Source organism: Meleagris gallopavo, chromosome 3 (assembly GCF_000146605.3).
Source record: "Meleagris gallopavo isolate NT-WF06-2002-E0010 breed Aviagen turkey brand Nicholas breeding stock chromosome 3, Turkey_5.1, whole genome shotgun sequence".
NCBI lineage: Eukaryota > Metazoa > Chordata > Aves > Galliformes > Phasianidae > Meleagris > Meleagris gallopavo.
In genome coordinates this window covers 66,018,463-66,037,809 of record NC_015013.2, presented here as the reverse complement: position 1 = coordinate 66,037,809, position 19,347 = coordinate 66,018,463, and the positions used below count along the sequence as shown (strand labels likewise).

At 43.1% G+C, this 19,347-nt stretch overlaps 1 protein-coding gene across 1 annotated transcript in view; it reads left to right on the top strand.

The window, feature by feature from the left end:
• The window catches only part of ZNF704 (zinc finger protein 704), a 65,399-nt gene that overhangs the window by 36,677 nt on the left and 9,375 nt on the right, over positions 1–19,347 (top strand). The window contains exons 2-6 of the mRNA XM_010709067.3: positions 6,584–6,687; positions 10,997–11,229; positions 14,070–14,170; positions 16,012–16,273; positions 19,225–19,329. Coding sequence (XP_010707369.1) covers positions 6,584–6,687; positions 10,997–11,229; positions 14,070–14,170; positions 16,012–16,273; positions 19,225–19,329 — 805 coding nt within the window. The remainder of the gene's footprint in view (positions 1–6,583; positions 6,688–10,996; positions 11,230–14,069; positions 14,171–16,011; positions 16,274–19,224; positions 19,330–19,347) is intronic.

The following is a 19,347-nucleotide window of genomic DNA, read 5'->3' as shown; positions in this document are numbered from 1 at the left end:
GGTCTGTTGCTTCAGGGCGCTATTAAGGAGTGATGTGTAGAGGCTGATTTACTTACTGCACCAGCAAAAGTGGCCTTTTAACGTAGGGGTGATGGAATAGAAAATCTTCCCAGAAAATCTTCAAGGATTGTGGGTGACTGGAAGGGAAAACAGTTCTCTGCAGGATTCTATTATTCCTTTCTGAATTTAATTTTTGCTTTGCGCTCATCGCCTAAGAAGTGATTGCTGTTTATTTGATTACTCTGTTTTGAAGTGGCCAATTTCTGCATCATATTCCTACTTCAGCTTCTGTTGTTGCCCTCAGGGCTCTTCGGCAAGATGAGTTTTTCTGTTAAATCAGGGTTGCTTGAAAAGTAAAAATTATCATTGGATCAACATTTTCAATATATAAAATTGTGCCAACTACAGTTTATCTTCCGTTGTTAAATTTGGCTTTCTTAATACTCTACATAAATAGAATTAAATTGTTAAAATTGTCAACCTTACCAACAGTCAGTAATTACAAGGAAACTCAAGGGAAATACTCAAAAGGAATGAAGACAACAAAGCTGGATGTGGAGTTGAAATGTGTCTACACCAGTGTACGCAGCTTGGGAAACAAACAGGAGGAGCTGGAAGCCACTGTGCTACTAGAAAGCCATGCCATTATTGCCATAACTGTAACCTGGTGGGATGATTCCCATTACTAGGGTATGGTTTTTGATGGCTACAAGCTGTTCAGAATGGACAGGAAAGGAAGGAGCAGGAGGGGAGGAAGCTTTGCCCTCTACAGCGGGAAAAAGTAGAATGTGAAGAGCTGTTGAAAGGATGGCCACGAGCAAGTCAAAAACCTATGGGTAAGAATTAGAGACAGAGGTAACAAGGGGAACTGCTGACCTGTCAGCCCCACTTCTGTGCTGGGATCGTGGAACAGATCCTCCTGGAAGCTGTGCTAAGGCACATGGAAGAGAAGGAGGTGACACGAGAGAGCCAGCGTGGCTTCACCAAGGGCAAGTCACGCCTGACCAACCTTGTTGCTATTTATGATGGCATAACTGTGTCAGTGGAAAACGGGAGAGCCACTGATGCCATCTGTCTGGACTTCAGTAAGGCCTTTCACATGGTCTCCCACATTGTCTTTCTCTCTAGGTTGGAAAGATGTGGATTTGTTGGTTGGACTGTTTGATGGATTCTTTGTTGAGTGATGTCCTTCACGGGTCAGTACTGAGACCGATGCTCTTTAATATGTTCATCAGTGATATCAACAGGGGGATTGAGTGTACCCTCGGCAAGTTTGTAGGTGACACCAAGTTATGTGGTACCGTCAACATGCTCAAGGGATGGAATGCCATTCAGAGAGACCTAGACGGATGCAAGCAGTGGGTCCAGGTGAACCTCTTTAGTGAAGTTTAGTGATATCAAGTGCAAGATCTTGCACCTTGGTCATGGCAACTCCCGCTACCAATACAAGCTGGGGAATGAAAGGATTGAGCGCAGCCCTGACATGGGGCTACTGGTGGGTGGGAAACTGGACATGAGCCAGCAATTTGGCCTCACAGGCCAGAAAGCCAACTGTATCCTGGGCTGCATCAAAAGAAGTGTGGCCAACAGGGCAAGGGAGGTGATCCTACCCCTCTACTTTGCTCTGGTGGGGCTTCACCTGGAGTACTGCATCCAGGTGTGGAGTCCTCAGTACAGGAGAGATGTGGACCTGTTGGAATGCAACCAGAGGATGGCCACAAAAATGATCGAAAGGATGGAACACATCCTCTATGAGGACAAACTGAGAGAGCTGGGGCTATTCAACCTGGAGAGAAGGCTCTGGGGAGACCTGAGAGCTGCCTTTCAGTATCTAAAGGGGGGATATAAGAAAAAAGGGGAGACAGACTCTTTGCCAGAGTCTGTTGTGATAGGACAAGGGAAAATAGTTTCAAACTAAAGGAGAGGAGGTTCAGATTGGATATTAGGGAAAACTTTTCTACAGTGAGGTTGGTGAGGCACTGGAACAGGTTGCCCTGTGGTGTGAGAGGTGGTGGATGCCCCGTCCCTGGCGGCATTCAAGGTCAGGCTGAATGGAGCTCTGAGCAACCTGATTGAGCTGTAGGTGTCTCCGTTCATTGCAGGAGAACTGGACCAGATGACCTTTAAAGACCTCTTCCAACTCAAACAACTTCTGTGATTCTACAATTCTGTAATTACAACAGTGTTCCACTGCCTACTCCAGCACACTGATGCCCCCCACATGGTGCAGATCAGAGGAGGAGACCTAGAGTTCAATCCTGTTCCCATCTGAACACATTGCAAACTTCAGCTAACTTTAAGAACTCACAGGAGGCTCTTAGGAGGCAGTGATAAAAAGGACTTGTATTAGAGATATTTTCCCCCTGCTACAGGGAGGAGTATATCAGCCGCTCGTGGAATTGAGTGCTCATGGTTGCATGGTTATCTGCATCTCTGAAATGGTTGTTGAAATTGATAGCTTGTTTTCTGTTAAGTTTTAGCACTGTTAAGGATAGCTAGAAAGGATAGCTAGAAAAATATCTGAGTTTGGAGTCTTTTTTTTTTTATTTTTTTTATTTTTGCAGAGCCAGGGGGAAAGTGATTGCATTGTCTGGTGTGAGGAAACATGAAAGACTTCAGGAAACACTCTGTTACCAATTGCTTTCCCTGCAGTTCTCCTGTTAAACAGATTTTCTGTTCCAAAATGCTGAAAATCACTTTGCGAAAAATGCCTCCCATATGGTACAACTGATTTGCAGGCACTTTATTGTCTTTAAACCATTATGGTCCAGATAGAAAATCAGTATCTGCTCTACTGATAACTCAATAAAATCTGCTCAGCCCCTAACAGACCAGCCTGGCTTCCAAGGATGCTTTGAATAATTGAATCTCAAGGTCTATCAGATCGGCCTGAGGGAGGAGAGCTTTGAGGTGGCCTTTGATGCCTTTTTCTTTTTTCCTTGAGAATTTCAAGTATATTTTTCAGAAGAAAATTTCCTGTATTTGTGTAATAAAGACTTGGATCATAATTAGTTTCTAGCAGCTGTTAGCATCCTAAAGAATTGCTTGTGTATAAGCAGAACAGCAGAGAAAGACACAGAAATAGGAAATAGTCTGCAAATATTGCACAGTTAGTGTGAAGAAGGTTAATTGTATGTGTGGCCAATATGACCTTAAGCAGAAGTCCCTAGCTTCTAATTAGTGTGTCATATTACTGTGTTTGTGCTTCAGATAACAAACAGCAGTTCTCTTTTCAGATGTGTAAATAGTAACTCTCCCTTATATTTTAAGAAGTATCACTGTAGTACTGTAGTTATTTAATACAATCTTTGAAAATATTTCGGTTTTGCTTCATTTTGAGAAGTCACAACTTCTACCACTGAGTGCTCAGGACCTCTGACTGTTTCTGTGAATCATTCTTTGGATAATAATCTCCCTTTTTTATAAAGCAGGTTAATTTTTAATTTTCATAATCAACAAAATCATCAGAAACGCAGCTAGCAAAAGCAGTTTCTTTATTTATCTGTACTGTCAGAAGTTTGAGTTGTTCAAAAGTAGCCAAGTATTATTGTAAATACAAGCTATTGCATGGATTAATAATAATTTCAGCACAGTGTGGTAGATCTCTAGCTGTTTCAGATACATGAAGCTGCAGCCACGTGCGTTGTTTCTTTTGCTGCTTCCTTCTTAGCATATTGCCTTTGTCATTAATGATGAAGAAACTTAATTTTTTTGATTGTACTTGAACGTAATGTAGGGTTTTCCCTTCTTTCAGAACTTCTGCTGTTACTAGTTCACTGACTACAACAATTTGTTATATGATGAATTACATTTTTGCACTGCAAAAGGTTTTTTAACAACTTGTTTATTTGTCAGTATTGATACAGCGCTCGGTGTGACCACCTCGATGTCATGTGCTTATAATCAGGTGGTGGAAGTAATAATTAAAGGTGGGTCTGTGTATGAACATTTAGAAGAGCAACTATGGGAGGGAGAGAGCAGTTCCAATAGACTGAACTATTTTTCTGGTTGTGATTTAGATTTCATTGTACCTAATAGTTGTTTAAGCAATGCCAGAGATTATAACTTCAGTCTGCAGAAATTCACATTAGCTATAGTGGAATAAATGGCTTGTGAACAATTGGTTTGTAATGGAGCAGTTCTCCTTCCAGCTGAGAACAAATACTGTTGAACAGCTGTGTGCAGGTTCAGCTTTCCAGCACAGAAAGCTGGAAAAGAGTGGGGCAGTCTCAAGATTTCAACTCAGCGTGATGCAGACTGAATGCAGATGGCTTAAGTGGTTCCTGTCTTCAGTTCTGTGCATTGCCTGTGTCTTGAAGGCTGCTGCTATTCCTCCAGCAGTGCTGGCTGAATGACGCATGAAATGTGTGTTTACATTTATTAGCCAAACTGTAGAAGTGTGTTTGGGAGCAGATTCACATCAGGCACCACTTGTAGCTGCTGCAGTTCTTGTGGCTGGGAAGTAAGAGTGCATCATTGCTGGGCTGCTGAGTGCGTCTGAAGAGCAGGAAGTAGGTGAAAATGGCTGGAATTCATAGTGGGTTGTAGGTGGTGAGGTTGTTTTTACATGGGCTTTCCATATTGAAATGTTGTTACATTCATGAGATGAGAGAAAAGCATTCCTGTAACTGTAAGGCCATTCAGAAATGGAGGGAGGTCTCGTGGATATTCCTGGCCTTTGCTTACATGTGAAAATGTTCATCTTGTGCACTTGGTTACAATTTGGGGCATCACTGACACCAGGCTGGAGCAAAGGGTGGATTTTGAGAGCGACAGTGTGAGTCACCGAGAGAAGAAAAATGCATCAACACAGAAGAACCAGAAAAAGTTAAATGTATAGAATATGTGGAGTAACTTTGTGTTTGGGATTAGCTCTGGGTCTGTAGACTCCGAAATACTGACACCAGCATGGCAAACACTTGCAACAAGTGCTGTTGCATGATTTTGCAATTCTGCAGAGGCCCGGAGAGGAGCTCGTTAATCCTGTTGCCACAGGATTAACTCAGAGCAGTCTTGTTGGAAATCAGTGTCACTAGGGGCTGGCTTTCCCAGCATGTCAAGAACCTGTGGTAGTTTCTTCCTCATCTATTGCAGAAGTGCAAATATTGCTGGTTCAGCCACAGCAGGATAAATGCAGGGGGCAGTCAGTGAGGTGCTGCTTCAGAGCAGCTAAGTGCTTCTCACAGAGAGGATTTCATACTGGAACATTAGGTAATAGAAAGGTTACCTGTCAGGACTGGGCTCCAGAGTGTGCAGTATCTCCATGTCATCTCTGAAGAAAAGTCTGTTGGGTGCAGAGGAATTCAGCATTCCAAGTGACAGTGCAGGCAAGAGGAACTGAAGGGTGATGGGTTCAGGTGCTGGTTGGTCACAGAAGGCATCTAAAACCTTTTCTCATATTTGATGGCTGCTGTGGTCTTTGCAAAAACATTGGCTGAATGAAAGTGGGGATTTCTGTGGCTGTAACAAGAATGGAGCAGGATCAATCATCAGCATCCAGTTCCAGACACTGATGTGTCACAAAAGACAGTCATGAAGAGCCATGTTCTCTAGCATGGGAGGGTTCATCCACAGGGCTCCATGCATCATCCAGAAAGCAGCTGGGCACTGTTCTGTGGAGCAGGTTGAGATTTACTCACTGGAATATCAGAGGTTTGGACCATAGCATAATTTCCTGCAAACGAGCTTTTTGCTTGATTTGAGATTGCTGCACGCAGATTAGTGGATAAAGTCAGCATCTGAAGTGTCAGACAGCTCTGTGTGCCATCCCAGTGTACCCCAGCTGGGAACAACTGGAAACAATGGATGGGGTCCCTGAAAGGGGACTGCAGCCCACGTCCTGCACCTCTGGGTGACCAAGCTGCCTGGGTTCCCCTGTCCTAAGGCAGTGGGAAGCCAAAGTCCTCTGAACCTGCTGGTTTGGCAGTTTCGTTTGGAGTGTTGACATGGAGTGTCTGCATCAGTTTTCTGCCGATGTAATAAGCTGAATTATTTCAGGTGCTGGCCAGGCGAGGACCACACTTGGCAGCATCACTTCTGCAGTCACTGTTAGCTCATGGCTGGTGGGGTTTGAATAGATGCTGTAAAACCAAAGGCCAGTGCAGATGGAGAGGGCATGGGTTGTGTGTGTGGGTTTGAAATAATTAATAGTCTGATTAGGAAAAATTTAGGATTAGAGAGAGTATTGGAGGGTTAAAAGCATTAGGATGGAGCAACAAAGAAAAAACATCATCCTTCCATTCTGGTTCCTGCAGAGAGCAGTGCATGCTTTTAGCATGTGAATAGCTGCAGTTCTGAGAAAAGGGAGCAGAGTCAAACTAATGGAGGATCACAGTAATCCTGACAACTTTTTCTAAAGACGTATTCTCTTTTCCACTGCTTTTTCCATTAACAGTGAGCTGGTTTGCATAAAGTAGCTGCTTAATGTGTTCAGGTTGATGGAGGAGGAAATCTTGCAATATCTTGCTTGCTTTGGTCGCTGTGCTTTGCTGTCCTAGGGTTTAGTTTGCTGTTCAATGGCCAGAACGCTAACAATTGAAATAGTTGCTGATGTGCCTCCTGCCTCCCCTTTGCTGTCTTCTAGAAAATCTCCGGAAGAATTGGACATGGATAAAGTGACAGCAGCCATGGTACTGACCAGTTTATCCACCAGCCCTTTGGTTCGCAGCCCTCCCATCCGGCCCAACGGTAAGCCTTGTTGTGCTGAAAAACCCACACCTGGGAATGGAGGACAGCTGGTGCAGGGGGACAGGGAGCCGAAAGGAGAAGAGCGGCTCTGCTTGCCGGCACAACGGTCTGCTAGCAGCATTAGGAGCTGGTTGGCAGGAGTTGCAGCGCAGTGGAAGAGAAGGCACGAGAGGCTGGAAGGTAGTAATGCTGGGATAGCACCCAAGAGGCCATGGGTACGGGATGGGCAGAAAGAAGAAGGAAGTGTTTCTTTCCCAGTGAGCTGCTCCATGGGGTGGGAGGTGCCCTGTGACCCAGGAGGAGAGGAGGGGAACCGGCGCCACGGAGCCTTCTGTCCTCACTGAGGCCCTGCCTTTGTCAGCAGTGTGTTTGCAGTTGCTCATACCAGTAGTTGCTCCTGCCCATACGGCACTGAGATGGGCTGTTCCTCAGCTCTGTGATGAGCTGAAGAGTCTGTGGGCTGCAGCCCTTGGCTGACAGCTGTGTGGCACCGGTCTGCAACGGCAGGGCTCTGCCTAAGGCTGGGGTCTGCAGTTCCTGCCCCATTTATCTGTGCTCTCTGCAGCTCTGGGGCCTGCTGTCAGACCCATAACCCTTTACAAGGCTACTTAATTCATGGTGTGACACGAGACACCCAGATAAAAGCACACAAGAAGTACGTGATCATAATAGAAAGGCTAAGGAATTGTGATTAATCTATGGAAGCTTGGCTGGAGTTACAAGAGGTGGTTAAAACTGATATATTTTAAGGACTAATCTTAAATGAGGACCCCTGATTAGGATGTATCAGCATTGTATGACGCTGGCTTTTCTTATTCACTTGCAGCTTTTAAAATAGATGCTGATTGTACTCCTGCAGTAAATGAGTGCTAAGAGGAATACTTACAGATTGCAGTTAATAGGAATGTACTCTTTGCAGGTCTCACAGTTACCGGGGATGACCCTCTGAATGGCATTACACATAGCAGACTTTGTAAGGACAGGTAGTGACAGGACAAGGGGAAATGTCTTCAACTGGAAGAGGGGAGGTTTAGACTAGATATTCAGAGGGCATTCTTTACTGTGAGTGTGGTGAGATGCTGGAGCAGGTTGCCTAGTGATGTTGTGGGTGCCCCCAGCCTGGAAGCATTCAAGGCCAGGCTGATGGGGCTGTAAGCAACCTGGTCTGGAGGGAGGTGTCCCTGCCTATAGCAGGGGGTTGGAACTAGGTGATCTTAAGGGTCTCTTCCAACTCCAACCATTCCATGATTTTAAGATTCTGTGATTAAGTGTAATCTTTGAGGAATGCCCCAGTTTTAAAGGATTTTATATGAGCATTATGGGTTGTTTTTTTTTCCCCCATTTCTTTGCAGAAAATGTAAGCTTTGTCTATTTGGCTCAGTAGCTGGAAGTGTAGCTGTGAGAAGCCATGGTTGCCATCTGTCTGTGTGGCATGCACCTTCCAGGTGTTTAAAACCAGCATTGTTTATTGTTAGCACTGCTGTGATGAGCCCTGAGAAGGCTCTGGTGGTGGCAGCCCTGTGGGGTCAGAGCAGCTGGGGCGCACTGGGGTCCCGTTAGCAACCCTGTCATGGTCTGGTGCCTGCTTGTGGGGCAGGGCGGTGTCGGTCACCTCCGGCAGGCCGAGAAGGTGGCAGCTCCCAAAGTGCACGTTAGTTGGCATGGCTTGGTTGGGAAGATCTCCCAAAGAAGCCTCTTTGAATTGCTAAGAACTAAATGGTAGCTGGTAGATGCATTTGATACTTCTTGATGCAGGCAGAGTGTTCTTTGATATTCCTTCACATAGACTGTTTGCGTCTTGCCTAAAATCTGGGAAGACAAGCCTGAAAAAGCGATACAGATATTTTCAGTAGTCAGACAAGATTTTGAAGCTATTGTTGAGCACAGTCTCCCTGAATATCTTAATATTTCCCAAGTGGAAGCTTACTAAAGATTTCAATAAAAATGCAAAGATTGGATAATTTAAAACTCACTTGGTATGGCAAGGCTGGGCTCTACTCTTAGCAGTATGAGGTACAAACTTAGTAATGTACAATTACAATTCCTTGTACATCTTTTCCCCTCATAGAAGAGGCAGTAAGCAGCAATGTAATTACAGGAACATTTCTTTTAAAATAAATTCTTTAGAATTTTGCCTGGAAGTAAAACAAAATAATGATATTGGCATTAATGTGAAAGTCCAATCTTTGCTGGAATTACTGGGGGTGATTGCCCACATAAATTGGATCAGAGTTTGGCCCTTGTTTCTCTGCAGCTGAGTAATGCTTGGTCTGGTTCTCTTTCACGCAACTCCAGCAATGTGAAAAGAGCACCAAAGTAAGAGTAAGTTGCATTTATTTATATATTGATCTCCTTTACATTGGCAGATTTGTTAGTATTAATGAGAATCAGTGTTTGTTTTCTTTTTTCCTGTTGTCAGCCTCATTCACATTTTAAGACGTTCTCTTGATGTAAATCTCTTTCTCAGTAAGGTGAGGAGGAGCTAGAAACCCTGAGAATACAAAGTACCACTGTAAATGTGTCAGAAAGTAGTAGTTGAAAGAGTGCTGTTTCCTTTGTTTATTTGAATAAATGGAAATTTTAAACTATGCAAAGTTCACAAGTTGATACCAGATGTATTTCTTGGCTTTGGCCAGCAGCTCAAGTACAGATCCTTACAAGAAGCAAAGCCTACCTCGATTACAGTCATGTGAAAACTCAGAAGTCTGTAGCTGTGAGTCAAAACATTGCATTTTCATATGATAACTTATTAGCTACAAGAAATGTATATGTCCTTTTGCAAACAGGATTTATTTTTTCAGGAAAAGTGGGGTTTGTGCTCAGTGGCCTCTGTCAGTAAGTGCAGAGATTTGGCTACTGACTGTGCAAGGAGGTATTCTTACATGTGAGCTTACGTGATGAAGCACCAAATTCAGCTTTATGAGCAGCTGATGTTAATGATTAAAGGTTTCATCCAAAACCAACTGAACCAGGCAATAACAAAGTCATTTGTTTAAGTGAGATTGGGGTAAGGCTTTGGTGGCAGTTGGCAGACGTTATTTTTTCTTGCTGATGTCATTAGTTAAATTTAACTGTAAGAAATTGGAAAGGAATGAAGGAGTGACTTCTGCAGAACTCTTAAATGCAGGCAGAGACTTGAAAAGACTCACTCTTGCACTTAGAATGAATAATGTTTCTTCAACAGCTAAAATTTTACATCGTTGCCAGCTCTGAAGTTGGGTGTTGCACAATGCTCAGACGCCTGTGGTGCCACTGAGTAAACTCCTGGTGTCTGGGGAAAGCTCACCAAACCATCCATGCACACGTGCCCAAGCCCTCTTTGTCCCTGACACCTTCCTATGGTGTCTGGCATTGCACTGCTAGATGTGCTCAGTCCACACATTCGCTGGTGACCCCAGCGTTTCTCTCCTGCCAGAGGCCCTTTAGGGGCTGAGAGGAGTGACGTGCCTGCATTTAGCTCCTGAGGACCTCAGCACGTGAAATACAGCTCAAATCATGCCTCAGACTGCAAAGGCAGTGCTTTACTCCCACCTGCCAAGTCATGCAGTGGGCTTGGACCTGTGGGCTGCGGGTCTCTTTCAACCTAGTGCCAGGGTAGCTGCTGCAGTGAGGGAGGGGTTCCTGCAGTGGGTAGGTGGAAAAGCAATCCAGGGCCACAAAAGCCACGTCTGAAACCCCACACCTGTATTAAAAAAGGCATATCCTTCTGAGGATGCGTGCCACCTCCATTACATTGGAGTCAAAATAGATGGAGGTGTGCAAACTGGCAGATTATAAGAAGGCAGTGAGAGTGCAATGATGGTCTCCTGTGGTGTTTCAGTACTTGGATGATGATTCTGTTTTCACAGATGCAGTTGGTGTCCTGGGGCTCACAACGTGTGTCCTCCTCCTGGGGGTCTCTCTCCTCTTTGTGGTGCAGTGGTTTGGAGCTTGCCCTCACGTCCCACTGCAGTCGTGTGTTCGTGGTTAAAGTTGGGAATGTATTTGAATGTTTTTCCTTGATTGTGCATGCAGTATCTGAGTGCTTATTGCCGTTTATGCTCTAAAGCAGGTTATTTGCCCAGAATTTGTTTTTAAAAAAAATACTTATTTTTCTAAACTACAAAATCAAGTGTGGAATATGGCTGTTGACAAATGTAATCTGCGTGCTGTGGGATAGATGTAATTGTCCTCCCTGCATCCAACGCTTTCACTTTTCTTTATTTCTTTATGCAGTTAATTGCCAACATTGTATTTAAGCATTAGATAAAAGAACCCCTTAGCCCTAAGGTGATACTGTTGTAATGACAGCTTTTGTTGTTCTTGACAGAATCCCTAAACGGATCTTGGAAAGAAGGAGGATTTGTGCCTTCTAGTACCAGCAGCAGTGGATACTGGAGCTGGAATGCTCCCAGTGACCAGTCCAACCCATCCACCCCATCTCCACCTCTGTCAGCTGACAGCTTTAAAGCTTTTCGAACACCTTCCCAGCCAGATGATGGTATTGATGAAGCTGAAACAAGCAACCTTCTCTTTGATGAACCCATCCCTAGGAAAAGAAAGGTTAGCCTCCTGTTAAATTCAATGCCCATAGGCAAATACGGTGTCAGTAGACTTACTGTGCTGTGAGAAAGGAACACGTCACCTAGAGAGAGCTCTGTTTGCATGCATTCCCTCCTTGGCATTCAGTTAACATAGGTACTGAGCCTAGTCACTGTGCCTAGCTCAGCCTAGTCACCTACTGCACGTGCCATCAGCACCACATATTTGCTGGCAGATGGTGAGGTTCTGCTGATCCTCCTGCTCAGAAAACAGTGAGTGCCTCTGTCCAATCAAGGGATTCTTCCCCACTTTGGCAGATTCTTTGCGTGAAGGATACAACAGGTAGCCTTTACGTGTCATCAGAAAGGCTGCACGTGGCCTTGATACTGCTTGTTCCATGAAAGTGCTGTTTGTCTGACAGTGCGTCAAATACCTTAATACTGTGATGCTTTCACTGCACAAACATATGGGGTGAAAAAAGGAGAGAGAGATCAAACCTAATGGCTTTTGATACAGCGTTAGCAGTGGCCAAATTCATCCTTGGTAGGAGTCTGCAAAAGCATACTAAATAAAATACTGTGTAAAAAAGAGGGAAAAAAAAGTCCAAAACTAAAACCAAAAAGGCACTTTTATGCTAGCAAGCAGGCTGCTCTCCGAGAGAAAACGAAAACAAAGAGATGGCACTGGTCCAGGTTCTCTTCCCTCCCAACACAACAGGACAGGTTTTACATAGCAAGATGAGAAAGGACTTTATGTAAGGAGAAGAAAAAGAGAGAATTTATTCTTCCATAGTGACACTGATTCTGACTCAGTGTGGGGCAGTTAATTGCTTCACCACCAACAGGAAGAAGTTCTAATGATTGTTTAACCTGTTCAGATTTATCTTGTTGCTCCAGAAGTTGCTTATTTGCTGACCAACGCTGTTCTGCCCTTGTCTGTGGGACAGGGGTAGTTAAATGTTTTTGCTTTCTTCTGAAAGGGAAAGAAAATATTTTGGAGGACACATTTATTAAAATAAATCAGTAGTTAGAGCTGGTTGTTAAACTAAAGCAGACAGTTTTGGATTGTGTGAGACAGGAGGAGTAGGAATGCAGAAGTGCGCTGCTTTGCCTTTTACTTTTCAATTGAAGTGATGCTTATTATCATCACTGCTATTGTTCGGCCATGATTAGACAGATGGTTTTACAGCTGCCATCTTTATTGTTATGTAAGTTGCCTGTGAGTATTTCTATTTATGTACTCACCACAGATACATTCCACTGCCTCTTCCTGTTCTCATGGACTTTGCTCTGTATGGCAAATGTTTAACTTTGATAAATAATAACATTACCTGCCAAACTTTGTTACAGTTTAACTGCATTTCCTGCACTTTTTTTTTTATTCTGGCCCCAGCATGGTACTTTATCTGAGTACATCTTCACGCGTTTAGAAACTGAAATGAAAGTGTTCGGGTTAATTCTTATTTAGGGCTTCAAAATCAAAAGGAATAAGTGTGGAAATAGTGATTGGTAACCTTACTTTGACTCATTAAAGTTTCTTCCATTGCGTGTTTCAAAATATCACAATAGCAACCACATTCCATTAAGAATCATGAAATCATAGAATGGCTTAGGTTGGAAGGGACCATCCAGTCCCAATCCTGTGCCATGGGCAGGGCTGCCACCCACCAACTCAGGCTGCCCAGGGTCCCATCCAACTTGACCTCACACAGCTCCAGCAATGGAGCATCCACAGCTCTGGGCAGCTGTGCCAGTGCCTCACCACCTTCTGAGTAAAGAATTTCCTCCTAACATCTAACCTGAATTTTCCTTCTTTTTATTTAAAGCCTTTACTTGCTTAATAGTTCCCATTAAGTAGTAGTTCCCATAATTCCCCGCCACAACTTCTATCCATTATTTTCTTAAATAAAAGTTAAAAATCTGGTGAAGCAGTTTGACTAGTCAGAAATGGAAGCACGGTTTATGTTCTGTATTTCTGCTCTGCTATATTTCACTTGGTTATACTAAAATTTGCATATTCCCAGCATGGACAGTAAAGCTAAAAATGCAGTAGATAGATTGTTTTTACCATCTAATCAGAGAGAGGTATTGAACCACTCTGTGTTCATAAAGATGCACCTGATGTTGGGGATGCCATAGGGGAGCTCCTATGAGGTACATGGTAAGTGTAGTCTTCATGTTGTCACTGTGGCTGGTGGCGATTTGTTGTTTCTTAAGCTGATTACTGCAGTCAGCTTTTGCTTTGACAGGCCATCAGCTGAGATTTTTTTGAAGTCCTATTCTGTTATCTTTATAGCAAATGCTGAAATTTATCATGTACTCAAGTGCATTTCCAGATGATCCAAAGTGAATCAATCACGAGGCTGATTTCTGTTCAAGACACAAAGGAAGCATGTGCTCGTCTCTAAGGATATGCTTGTTTTTTTAATTGAATGTTATCTGGACATAATTATTTAATCCTACATATAACTTTTTAAATAATGCATTCTGTAATATTGGAGAAAATGATTTTGGGGAAGCCCAAATTATTTAGGCATTAACATTTTAAATTAGAAATGTATAAAATGGGTTCATTTGAGGGACTTGAAACTGGAATGTGCAAATTAACAACAAGTCGTGCCAGAGAGCAGGGAGAGGTAAAGCTTGGGCACAGGCTGCTCCTTTCTCTGCACTTTGTAGAGTCCAGTGGGATTGTGCTGTTAGCTGAGACAATGGCAGTATTAGAAATTGAGAGTTAGAGGCTGTAGGCGTTCAGTGATTGATTCAGCATACAGATAAGACTGTTTTATAAGTCCATGTTTGTTTTGGGTTGTTTTTTCCTTCTTCTGTCCTCCTTGTGACTAAGAATACATCTTGTTTCAGAACTCAATGAAGGTGATGTTCAAATGCCTGTGGAAAAACTGTGGGAAGGTACTGAGCACAGCTGCAGGGATTCAGAAACACATACGGACCATCCACCTTGGGTAAGAGACCGCTGCCTCCAGAAATCAAAGGGATTTGCTGTGCTTTGCCTGGGAGATGACTGAATTATCCCCATCTTTCCTAAGATCCAAAGGTTTCTGGAGTAGTTGAGGAGCAGTCTGTAGAGGTGAATAGGAACTTCTTCCAAAAGCAAGGCACTTTCTTTTCCAAGCTTTAGTGAACTTTGCTAGAAGGTCACAAGCAGCTGTAGATCACACTGTGCTTCCCCAACAGTAGCACGGCTCAGAAACATTTGATGGAGAATTGCTTCCACTTCATGCCTGCTCTCTGCTTGTCATGTCCAGTCTGCAGCTGGGTGAAAGATGGCAGGTTTCATGGTGCTGCATGAGTACTTTCCAGTTTTGTTTCACATTGAATTGCGTTCTGAGTCAAAGCAATTAAGAAAACTGAAAATGAAACCAAGCTGCTAATTCCATGTGTGTTTATTTGGACTAGAAGCAAAAGCTAATGCAGCTTGTATGACATGAGGTTTTTTGAGAGCTTTAGTTTTCAACTAGAATCTCCTGTGCAACTCACTGAGTGACCAAGCTGTTTAATATATTAATTACAGGGAGACCCAGTGCTACCTCACAGTGTTAGTGAGCAGGCAGTATGGGAGACAGTCTGGACATCAGGGCAATGGAAGGGGAAAAGGTGTCCAGGTGTCAGCTTACATGCATATGTAATTGAATCTTTTTTCTTATTTCCCTTCTTTGTGGTCCTCACCTGAGGGTTGTGTGGATATATCTGTTGTGTAAGTCTGTGTTACCCAGTGCTTATAAATTAAAAGTGACTGCGAGTTGTAGACTGGCATGGAGTTCTGGGGGGGGTTGTGCAACAGTGGTAGTAATTGGTGTTGGGTCTGAAGACTGAAGCTGTCAGAAAAAATCTCTTTCAAAATGCAGTTATATTCTTTTTTCTTCGTCCTGTGTACTGCTGGGACATCTTCTGCATGGCATGGGGCAGGGAGAAGTAACAGCAGAGCTTCCTATATGGAAGATTCAGGAGAAAAAAAATCCTGTATGAGCTGTGAGGTTGAATTTTAACAACATGAGTATTGGGAATGTGCTAAAATAGTGGTTTGTTTGGGATTTCCTGATAATGTGTAGACTGTCAGGAGTAATTGCTTGTGACTGGGCTGCTTTATGCCCAGCATTTGTTGTCTAGCACACAGAAGGTGGGGACAGGGGGTGCAGGGGCATGCAAGCCTCTTGCATCTCCTCCTTCGGTAAGTCTGCAACTGAAGGCTAGGACCAGACAGTCCAGCACGGGCAAGCCAGCCCTTAAATGTCCTTTCTGTGCCCATGTTGGAGTGAGTTGCATGGTGAGACTGTTATCGAGCAGCTTATTCTGTTAGGCCAAGGAAAGTTACAGTGAACCATGTCCAAAACTATATTTGACTTAAGAAACTAGTGATAAGATAATAAATTATTTCCTGTTAGGTTAGCAGGGTTTATCTTGCCCATGCTTGTTACCTTTAAATGCCCTTTTGTGGCTGCTTTGTCATTTATGAAGTTAAAGTGCTTTGAGATTCTTGTTAACTTCAATAGTCAGCAATGGGAAGCAAGTACTTCTTGATATTTATGCTGAGGCATAGAAGTTAAACATCAAGTCCAAGGTCAAAAAATTAGAGGAAATAAAGTTTAAATTTGTGCTTCTTTTCCCTTCAGACTGGATGATTTTCTTTTCCTCCCTAGAGTCAGATTTCTGATAAAGTAGGAAGAGTAAAAACTGGAAATATTAACTAATTGATAGTATGAATATATTTGCTTATGCAGCTAGAACTTAAAATACAGCATAAGGTTCTTGCTTTCATTTAATCAGTCCCTTTTTCTTGATGCAGACGCGTAGGAGAATCTGACTACAGTGACGGAGAGGAGGATTTTTACTATACAGAAATCAGGCTCAACACGGACTCAGTAGCTGATGGCTTAAGCAGCCTTTCACCAGTCTCTCCATCTTTAGCATCTCCTCCTTCCTTTCCCACCCAAGACGCAATCCGTCCTGAAACTTCCTGTGCCAAAACTGAGACTAAATTGATGACACCTCTGAGCCGCTCAGCTCCTACCAACCTCTACCTCGTACACACGGACCATGCTTACCAGGTAATGCTGCTGAGAGTGAGCTCCACTGACTGCACTGACTTCATTAATGTAGAAGAAAATGTCTAAATACCGTGTTTGGATTTTGAAAAGCCAAGCTTAGTTTTAGTGAGTCAGAAAGTTTCATAGAGCAAGAACAGTTAATGGGGCTTGTCTCATTTAAACCATATGTCGACTTCTGGGTTAGTTCTTTGTGCTGTCACCACAGCCCGTGGACTTTGGGGTACAATCTTCCAGCTGTATGTAGAATCATAGAATTGCTCAGGTTGGAAAAGATCATCAAGATATCAAGTCCAACCACAACCTAACCATACTACCCTAACTCTAACAACCCTCTGCTAAATCACGTCCCTGAGCGGACACCTGTATAGGCGCATGCTTCATGTTGAGAAGAGTTGCTCAGTGTATTCCACTGCCTACTCAGTTATTTCTCCAGTGACCATAAGAAACGCCCAAGGTGATGTGTTCTCATGTGATCTCCTGCATTGTAAACAATCTCAATCAGTCAGCTAAATCCCTCCCAGAGTGTTAGCTCTGCTAATACTGGATATGTCTGGAAAAAAGTACCCAACACATGCTGGGAACAATTCCTTTCCTCTGCTGTGTGCAGCATGAGATGTCAGTTTGTGTATGTGAAGTAGAGCGGGAAAAATGAAAAGAACGTATGTGATACCCTCCCAGTCTTAGAGATAATTCTTTACAAATGGGAAAACTCCAATCATATCCAAGGTGCTGTTCAAAAAGCTTCCAACTAAGTTAAAACAGAAGGCATTAATTGTGAAAGCGCACTAAAATTTGGTATGTTTTGGTCTGGATGCCATATGAGAAAATACGAATTGAGACTTTGAAGTGGTGTGATCCATGACCTGCGTATGCACTGGAGAACTGAACTCTTAAATTTGTCAGATACAGTAATTCTTGTATATGGCATTGTGCAGATAAAACCCTTCTGTTGTATATCTGGAACAGCATAGTTTGGTCTCCCACGTGCTTTGGAAAGCATGAGTGGAAGTCTGGGACCTCAGGTGGGAGCTGCATCAGGTAGTGCACCAGCCTGGGCATTGATGAAGCCAGCTAAGAGAAGGACTTTCTTCTCAGTCTTGCTTAAGCCCTGCCTCTCCCGTAATTAGGTACCAGATCCTGGCTGCTCGCATCATCTGGGATTTCTATTTGCCATGTTCTTTCCTGCTGTATGAAGACTCACTCACTCCTCCTTTATATAGGAGAGGAAGGATATGCCAGCCCTTTCCATTTTTTTTCCAGCCTTTGAATAACACACTTGATTAGAGAAATTGTGCTTGAAATGTTTCAACTGCTTGAATTGGATTTGGACTGATGTATTCCGTGGTATCATACTGCATGTGCCTGAACCCTACAAGTGCCTCCTTGTCAAGTTGCTCCATTTTGCGTACTTCATTTTATCAGTGAGGAATGACCCTGTCCATACTGTATAAGGCATTCTCTTAAACTGGGTCCCTGTTCCAGCTCACGTTCAGATTTTCTTTGCTAAGGAAGCAGCTTATGTGGAGCAGATCAGTGGGATGCAGTGTTTGAGTCCTCCAGCCCAGCCAGGGGAGACACCACACCACATGGAGTTACTGTATTTTTCCTGTTGCCTTTCAGTGAGGTTTTTATATTTCACTGAACTCAGCAGACATGTGCTTCCTCGAGGAGTTTATGTGTCTGTATTTAACCTCTTGGAACTGCAGCCTCAGCAGCATTGGGAGCATAGCTGCAATAGATGGAATCTTTCAGTGGCCTTGGTTTCTTTTGCTTGGAGAGATTCCAGAGAATTGCTTCAGCAATTTGCTCCAAAGAATATTTTTAATGGGAACAATCAGATAGCAGTTTGTCATCACTCCTTCTCTTCATAGTGGTTCAGGGAAGCAGTTAGGTGACTCCAGCAGCCTCAAACACAACCTCTACTTAGATAAATGCTTTGTGTTGCTGTGAGACTTAGGTGACTGAAAGACAAAAAGAAAACTCATTTCTTAAGAGCAAATTCTTTATAAATTTGAATCATGAAGTCTTTTTTTTTTTGTGATGAAAGCTTGAATCTCAAGAGTCAAGGGAAGCCTGTGTTGATAATGGCTGCTCGCGCTCCTGCTAGACAGAGTAAATGTGAGGTAATATGAGGTTACAAATTTCCTGACTCTGTCAAGTGAATAGGGATGCAAAATGATGGAGGAAAGGAATTCCAGGGGGCAGTGAGAAAAACTGAGGGAAGACATAAGATGAAAAATACCAAACAGTCCTAAGCTGAGCTCATTGAGCAACCCAGGGTATTACTGGGTGTTACAACCAGGTGGAAGGAAAGTAAGACTTCTTTGTACTCTAAGTGTCCTTCAGATATTTGCTTTAGCTTCAGCTGTCATTGAATCCCAAGCTTCTTGTTTTTAATAAGAGCAACTGTTCTAATTGGGATGAATCATAGGAATATTTGTCTGACAAATGAAAAATGGCCAGCCGTTACTGTTAATGCTGTTGTCCAAAAGTCCTCTATATCCAATCTTCAGTTACTTTAACCTGCTGCCACCAGTTTATATGCTTCCTTGTTTATCACTGTGGGTAGGTTAATCATTTGTACTATTTTTTTGCTGCCAACTGGCATTATTAAAACAGGGTTGTTTTTTTAATATGGTACTTGAGTTCATGTTTTTTCTAGCAGACCCAGGTTTTAAAGGTTTTGCATGGATTCTTGTGAGAGCTATCATCTTCCTCCAAACAGGGTTTTAACAACAGCAGTGTATAAACATGTTCCTCCCTTACTGGCTTATCTGTGATTATCCTTCTCAGCAACAGGGTAAAATGCTTGTCACTGTCAGCACTGTGAAGGTTTTTTCCACCTCTGAAGTTCTCTTGCAGATTTACAGTTTTAAGGAGTAAAAGATCCCTTGACATGCTTTGGAAAATGAATGGTTCTCTTACTGGAATAATATTTTCTTTTCAAACAGGCCACTCCTCCAGTGAACATTCCAGGGTCAACTAAATTCACTCCCAATGGCAGTAGCTTTAGCATCTCTTGGCAGTCGCCTCCAGTTACCTTCACCGGCATCCCAGTAAGTGAATGACAAGAA